Source organism: Zea mays, chromosome 7, assembly GCF_902167145.1.
Source record: "Zea mays cultivar B73 chromosome 7, Zm-B73-REFERENCE-NAM-5.0, whole genome shotgun sequence".
Lineage (NCBI taxonomy): Eukaryota > Viridiplantae > Streptophyta > Magnoliopsida > Poales > Poaceae > Zea > Zea mays.
Genome location: NC_050102.1, coordinates 7,864,674 through 7,872,752, shown reverse-complemented (window position 1 = coordinate 7,872,752; position 8,079 = coordinate 7,864,674). Strand labels below are relative to the sequence as shown.

The window sequence follows — 8,079 nt, the reverse complement described above, 5'->3', positions numbered from 1 at the left end:
GTCAAGAGGCGCCTGTGAGGCGCTGCTCATGTAGGAGGATGTCCCGCCGCAGCTTGTCAGGGTGGCGGAGTCCAGTAGTGACGCGGGGTGCGAGAAGGCCGGAAGGGAAGACAGAAGGGGAATGGGGATCTTGGCGGCGTGCGGCTAGGAATCTAGGTTCCTGGCGGCGTGCGGCTGTGTTCCTGGAAAGAGAGAAGAGGTGATGGGGATACTGGAGGAGGGAGAGTGGGGACGCTCCTGGCAGCCAGCGACGGAGTAAGGCTCCTGGAGGTGTGAAACTTTTTTTTTCTCGCCCTTCCAGCATCATCTGGAAGCATCGCGTAGTATGGAGGCCGGTTTTGCTCGTCGGCCGATGGTAGCTGAACGAATGAAACATAAAGCGGTTTGTTGACGTTGAAATAGGATCGAAGGGCCATAAAAAAAGAGAATGACGTGGAACATCCAGGTGCAAGCTTTGCGTCCGCGCTTCATATATAGAAAAGCGGTTTGTTGACGTTGAAATAGGATCGAAGGGCCATAAAAAAAGAGAATGACGTGGAACATCCAGGTGCAAGCTTTGCGTCCGCGCTTCATATATAGAAATGGAAGTTCATTCTCTAGACAAGGTTTCTTATTAAGAAATTATTTCCTCATTTTTCTTCTTTAATTGTAGTTCAATGTCATTTTTTACCTAATTGATGAACATAGCAATCAAATAGTTTATGTGCTAGCCCGCTAATATGATACAAAATTTATCTCCGTGGCCGCATGTTACAGCTCGTCAATGTCTCAATAAGTGTGGCCAAACGGTAACCATACGCATATATATTCTACACAATTCTATACTTGCATCTTGTTTGGAAGCACACGGTATTTAAGAAACTGGTTTATGAAAATTGAGGTGATTTCAAATATATTAGTTTATGCACTACTTTATAGAAACTGGATTCTCATTTTTTGAAAACTAAGAAGTTAGTCTCCCCTATCTAAAGACAGTTTATAAAAACTGAGATGGTTTCAAACATCATTAACCAGTTTTGTTTCATAAACTAGTTTCTAGAAACTAAAGATAAAAACTGAAATTTTAAAAATTAGGTTAAGGATCGAGATCGTCTGATGAGCAGACGTCCTGACAATCATCGCTCCAGAGAATTCGAATACATACATTGTAAAACGTACTTTTGAAATACTACTTGCAGCTAATTATAAGATGCAACTATATATTCACTGACCGAGCGCAAACACACACTCCGATTCCATTCCTGTGTCAATAAAATATAAAGAGTTAAACTTTATTAGAATGAGTTTATTAAATGCCGGCCAGCAATACGGCAAACTCAGATCGCCTGACACACACATGTTCGAAAGAAGAAAAAAAAATAACACATGCTAATGCTACCTAGTCCAAGGTCCAAGCACGAACAGCAGCAATGCTCTCCCACCACAGACCACACACTGGAAACGAAGTCATGCCAGGGCAAGTAACAATTCTGCAGGAAGGGGGGAGAAGAGGGCTAGAGCGCGAGGGCGGCCGCGACAACGACGGCTGCCGCGGCGGCCACCGCGCCGCCGACCGGGCACCTCACGGCTGCAGACGGCGGCGACGATGCTGCTGGGGCCGGGGCTGGGGCCAGGGCCGCCAGGTCGGGGACCGGGCCCGCCAGGTCCGAGAACGGGAACCGCACCAGCGGAGACGGGGCTACGGCCGGGACTCCCGGGAACGGCATCGGGGCTGGGCCTGAGGTGCCGCCGACCACGTCGATGGCGAGCTTCATGCCGTTGAGGCAGTGGGTGGGCTTGTTGCAGATGAACCACGCCATGCCCGGCTGGTCCAGCGTCACGACGTCGCTGCCGCTGGTCCAGTTCCCCAGCTGCAGGTTGGCGCTCAGGTCGCACGCCACGAAGGCGTTCTTGCCGACCTTCACCACCGTGTGCTTCTCCTTGGGGTACACGAACACTGCGTGCGTGCGTGCGAGAGAGAGAAAGAGAGATGTTAGTCGTTCAAATAAGCTTTCGTCTCATGGTGTGTTGCCGTCTCTCGCGTGACGTGCGTACGTACGCAGGGTGTCGCCAACCGTGAACGTCTTGCCGTCGGTCCAGGCGGTCTCGTTAAGCCTGGCCCTCCAGCCGCCTTCGTCCCCGACCGTCCACTGCGTGGCGGAGGCCAGCGACGCGAGGCACGCGACGGCGGCCAGGAGCAGCGCTTGCTTCGAGTTGGAGGACGCCATTAGCGTTGCCGCTTCGTCGTCGCCGTCGTCCCAGGCGAGCGAGCAGCTAGCTAACTATCACTGCCCTTGCCACGCTACACTATCTTGCTGCGGCTGCTGCTGCTGCTGTAGCTTGGCAAGCAGGAGTGAGGACTGAGGGGTGACACTCATGTCTACTATTATACAGCAGAGGGGCACGGCGGCAGACGAAGGAGCTTGCTAGCTAGCTATCGTTGCGACGAGGTCATCTTCGTCTAGTTAGGGTGATAATAATTAGCTCTAAATTTGACAGATCTAGTTAGGATCGAAATCTAATTCTGTTCATTTTTTAATAACGAGGTGTTTAGTTTCAATAGACTAATTTTCAGTTCCTCTATTTTATTTTAGAGACTAAAATAGAATAAAATAGACCATCTATTTTATTGTATATTCCTCTGCAGCAAGTAAAGACCATTGGTAGCGCCACACAAATGGACTGTGTTGCTCTCCATGCAGCGATAAAAGCGAGGTGAAGTGTGCATCGGGATCATCACCTATCTGCAGGGAGCCATCGTAGAAGCCAGGCAGGTGGCGCGACAATGTACTATGCTTGCAGTTGGCTTGGTGACGCTTTCCTGCCAATATAATTTGTTTTGCTGACAGCTCGGTAACTCGGTTGCCTTTTACTGCTCACCGTAATGACCTAGCTTCTCGGGTTATAGTCATAGCACTATATTACTACTGGTACTATAGTACTTAGCTTCATATAAAATAGTTAACATGGTTGTTACAGTACCGGCTTCTTCTTGGAGGTTATTCTTTATCCACAATTCATATAAAAAATAACTGTGACAATTCTTTCTACAGCGGTTAGTTAACATCGTTTAGGACTGGACCAAAAGCTCACAGCTTAATACCTCGCTCATCTCGACTCGTTAAGTGGTTCAGCTCGGCTCAACTCAACCCGTTTATAATTTTTTTTAGCGAGATGAGCTAGTATTTTAGCTCATATAGTTAACGAACCAGCTCACATTATTGTGACTCTATCACTTTGTTTTTAAATGAACACGTGTAAAATAAAAAAAAACATTACGGATGCGGCTTATCAAGACGAATAAATAGATTAATCTGGAAACAACAACGATTAATTATTATTGCGGTAAAGCATCCTCATATTTTACCTTTCTTACTGTTTTGTAACTATGAGAATGTGAATGAATTTCAAGCCCAAGAAATATCAACGATTAATGCTCCTAGATACAAGAAAAAATAGACATATTCCTCAATCAACACAAAAGTTTAACAATTCAATCGAAACTTAAGAAACTCCGACCATAATTTTAAAAACAACAATTGAAACGTATGTTAATTACGATTGTTGATGTTTATTAGAAAGGCTCCCGGGTGAGGCTATTAGGAGCCGTGGGCTTCCATATGATACAGGAAGCCCGGATCGACCGACCCACACCAATGAGACTGACACGATATGCCTAATTAACGGCATGCAGCGTTAAAAAAGGCAAACCGTCCGCGCGACGTGGGATGATGCCTTTTTGAAGTGCATGTAACGCACTCTACGGGATTTCCGTATGTGCATGCACGAAATTAGTGGACGGTTATTACGGAGGTTCAGATCTGCGGCGGTATATATGGAACTAGACTAGCTGCATGTGATGGATATGCGAAAATAATAACGAGCAAAACTTAGGAATGGTATAATATCCAGTAGATGGTTTCGTAAATATAGCATAATTTGTATGAAAGATACAATTTATTGCATAAAAATGATGCGGATGTCTTAAGAAGAAGTATTGTTTCTCGTAAACAAATTAATATTAATAGTTGTTTAAGGTATGCGATATGGGCCTAAATTTTTTCGAGGTAGTGCATAAAATGTGGTATAAATATTCATAAACGTATATAAGGTATATGGAAAAATATTCCAGATCTGTTTTGATTTGATGTGTGGGCAATCCGTGAAAAGTGGCGATTGGCGGGGAGTATTCTCATCGTGGTCAACTTTTGATTATTACGAAGCCAACATACAAGCGAAAAAAACCCATCTTCTTTCTCACATACCCCCGGGCTTCTGCGGTTATGTGGCCACCGTATGATAGATCGCCGACTGGATGGTTCTCCCTGAGGCGTCCTCCGGGTGCCATTGTTGCTTGCCTTAGAAACGAGACGCCACCTGCAACTCTGCGAGGACCTGGTAGCGAGGAGATATGTGGAGATGATGGACAACTGGCAACAATGATGCGCGGGCGGATGACTACAATAGGATGTGGTGAGATGGATACATCAAATATATTACAATCGCATGTAAGTTTAATGCTTATAAGTATATTTATGATTTGACGTCTCTGACGATGATAATGTGTTTAGAGGAATTAAAAATTAGATGTTAATGTATGCGATTTTATGTTGTCCACAGCCTGATTCGATTGATCCTAGTTTAGTTCCTAGGTTTAGGATGATGTTCCGAGATGTTGATGATGCTTATGATTTCTATAAATGTTATGCATATGAGGTCGGCTTTCCTTTGAAAAGGTACAGGGAAAAGACAAACTGCAAATGGTTGAATTGCTCCAGAGAGGGGAGATGTGTAGAAAGAAAAGATGGTAACCCTAGAATCTGGAACAAATACATAGGTCGAACATAGTGCAAAGTAGGAATAAAGCTTAGGAAAATTTATGATGATGCTAAAAATGTCATATCTGTTAGGATTGATCTAGTTAACCTTGTGCATAATCATGATTTTGTAACCCAAGAAACTGAAAAACAACACCTCTGTTGTAACAAGACACGTGATCCGGAATTTATGGACTTTGTTGGAGCAATGCATGACAGTAGGGTACCACAACGCTGTATTGTTGATATGATTTCAGACATGTATGATGGTCCTAAAAACGTTCCTATTACGACATAAGATTTGAAAAACATGTAAGAGTTGTCACATAAAATTTGAGTTTTTCCTTGCCGGATGACATTGTCGTATTGATATTAGGTTGTGATGCGGTTGAATAACTTATTTTGTATAATGAACAGGAAAGCAGCTAAGAAACAAGAGAACTGTGCTAATGATGTATCTAAGCTTTTGTCATTTTTTACTACTTGCAAAAAACAGAACCCTTAGTTTTTTGTGACTTTCAGCTTGATGGCGAAGGGAAGATAAAAACATATTTTGGTCACATGCTAGCATGCAGGCATAATACATTGATTTTGGTAATGCTGTAACTTTTGATACAACACATAAAACAAATATGTACGACAAACTACTAGGAATGTTTGTTGAAGCTAACCATCGTCTTCATTGCACATTGTTTGGTTTTGTGTTACTCGGGGATGCGACTGTAGACACATTCGAGTGGGCTTTTAATGCATTCAAAACCTGCATGGATGTGAAGGTCCACGAGTTATGCTAACATGTATAATTTTTTTTTATTTAATGAATGTGTATTGATTTAGAAATATTATGTTATTTCTGACTTTTATGACCATATTATTTAGATCAAGATCCTGTGATGCCAGTTGCACTACGAAAGGTGTTCCCATGCATAATCCACAGACTTTGTTTATGGCATGTCCAGAATAGATTTATGCCATTCCTTAATGAATTGTATGCAAGATTTACGGAACAATACTTCAAAACCAAGTTCCAATCTATTGTGCATCATCCATTAACACCATATGAGTTTGATAAGATGTCAAAGAGTTGTGTGTCCTACACTACACGCTCTTGTGTAGGTCATCCACGTAGAGTGAAGATGTTGGGAACATGGTCGTCGTCGTGGCTACTGTAGCTAAGGCAGTTGGAGAGCTATGGGACTCGGATGCAGATCCAGTCACCACCTGCCCTTGTGTCACCATCTCCAACCCCAGCGGCGATGAACGCGAATCTGAGGAAGAGATGTCGGCCATGGCCGCCTGCACTCCCCATACTTGTTGAGCGATGAACATCTATGAGCTCACTCTTGCAATAAAACTTCCCCCCACAGGTGAAGAGCAGGTGGCTCCAAAGGAAGACTACTATGAGGAGTTCGACGAGGTCTAGGTCTCGTCTCCCAGTTAGCTTGTTGGCGCCAAGGGACAATAATGATATTAGTTCATTCTATTTATCATCAATTATTTTGTAATACATTTCTTTTGTAATAAAGATTGTGACATTCGTCTCTATACACTGAGTCATCATATGTGTTGATCTCGTTTGTTGCACATATGAGACACACCCGGGTTTGCCCCTTAAATCTGGGTGTGACACAGACAAGTCGGGTCTTGAGGTTTCCTTTGAAGGCCCACCGGTGCATGTGGGGAGCTCTCATGGGCCCTCCACGACCAGCTAGTCACCTCATGCATGATGAGGATGTCGAAGGCGCAACCCATTATTGGCTTGCTTACTGGGCTCCACTAGCACGCCGAAGGAGTTGGGACTTAACTCCCTCCTAGCAATGGTGGAGACTGAGCATGCCATGAGCTTGTGTGGTGGCCGACGACGGTCACCGCATGTGCCATAGGACCAGGACATAGGCCAGCGCAGCGGACTACGCTAGCCTTGCTCCTAGCCCATGGGGACCTACCAATGGATTCCATGGAGGTCATGTTAACAAATGCATATCCTTTGTTATTATGGCTTGCTGAAACCCATTGGTAGGTAGAAGAAGTCATCCCCGTGGGCGGGGGAGACAACTCCATCTACTATGGAGCATAGCGGTCGATCGTCGGTGGCAGCCTCACTTGTGTCTGGCTGTCGAATGGCAGCGACCACCTTGAATACCATTGTGCTCTGCCGGGGGTCGACACCTACGACCCACGGAGCCGAGAGGAGGGTCGATGACAGTAACGTCAAGCATCATGCTTGAGGTTTCCCCCGCCTTCTGCCTGATGGCATTGGCACGCCAGTTGAGCCGCCGCCGGAGATCGACGACGAGCATCTTGAGGCATCACTTTTTCCTCTTTCACCAAATGACAAATCGCCTGCGGCCGAGCTCGTCGGCAAATGAGTGGGATGTCATCAGCAAGGGCTAGGTTAAGTGCCCCGCCCCCTACCTGGTTGTAACACCCTGAATTTGGGGGTATAAAATTTCTTTCTTATGATCACCCAAATCCATGTGTTACTCTTCTCTATCTCACTCTAGTTTCCCTCTCTCTCTCTCTCTTTTAATTAGAGTTAGTTGTATTAGTGAGGGATTATTTATTTTATTTTGCACAAAACATATGGGTCTTGGAATGTTGCATCATATTGAGCCTAATTATTCTTTGAAATGTTGCACATATTTGATTTGGTTTGAATTTGAAACTTGATTTGAATTTGAATTGAAAACCCTAGAGAAAATAAATAGAAAAGGCAATAGAAATTCCAGGAAAATAGGAAAAGCCAATTCGGCCCAAGGCAGCCCATTAAGCCCAGCCCCCGCGCGCGTGCCCGCGCCCGCGCGTCCGTGTGCCTGACAGGCCGATCCCGCCTGTCGACGCAAACCCGAGCGTCCTCTCTCCCTCGCTCTCTCGCTGCTCCGTGGGACCGGTCTGTCGGCGTCGTTGCTCTCGCGCGCGCCCACTCTCCCTCTCTCTACCCCGTCGACCCCACTTGTCAGCGCGTCCCTAAACTCTCGCCCACGATCTCCCCACCGTGGATGCGCCCACGTCCGCGCGTTCTCCGGCCACGACTGAGCCCCCGTGCCCCTTTTGAACCCCGCGCCCTGCTCGCCCACCTCCCCTCTTCCATTTGCGCCCTCTGCCCAACTCTCTCGCTCCGCCCACGCGAACCGAGAACCTCCACCACCGCCCATCGACGTCCACCGCCTGTTCTGTGGCCGTCGTTGCGCCTGCGCCCCGTCCAGTGCCACAATGAGCTTTGCCTTGCCGTCAACTTCTCGGGACATCCTTCGTTGTGCCCCTTCCCTCCCTGGTTCAGCCG

At 46.1% G+C, this 8,079-nt stretch overlaps 1 protein-coding gene and 1 long non-coding RNA gene across 3 annotated transcripts; one reads left to right on the top strand and one right to left on the bottom strand.

The window, feature by feature from the left end:
- Positions 1 to 1,255: 1,255 nt before the first annotated feature.
- Positions 1,256 to 2,367, bottom strand: LOC100280489 (blue copper protein). Its single transcript, NM_001153409.1, has 2 exons — positions 2,039 to 2,367; positions 1,256 to 1,936 (listed from the first exon to the last, which is right to left on the bottom strand). Exons 1-2 carry the CDS (start codon positions 2,205 to 2,207, stop codon positions 1,494 to 1,496), a joined length of 612 nt encoding a protein of 203 aa, NP_001146881.1. The 5' UTR covers positions 2,208 to 2,367; the 3' UTR covers positions 1,256 to 1,493.
- A 1,771-nt stretch (positions 2,368 to 4,138) lies between these two features.
- Positions 4,139 to 6,339, top strand: LOC118472899 (uncharacterized). 2 transcript variants are annotated; one of them, XR_004851351.1, is made up of 2 exons: positions 4,139 to 4,452; positions 5,676 to 6,339. It is a non-coding gene; the product is annotated as an uncharacterized lncRNA (long non-coding RNA). The 2 variants fall into 2 exon arrangements; XR_004851350.1 differs by having other exon boundaries at positions 4,142 to 4,452; positions 5,913 to 6,339.
- The last annotated feature ends 1,740 nt before the right edge of the window (positions 6,340 to 8,079 follow it).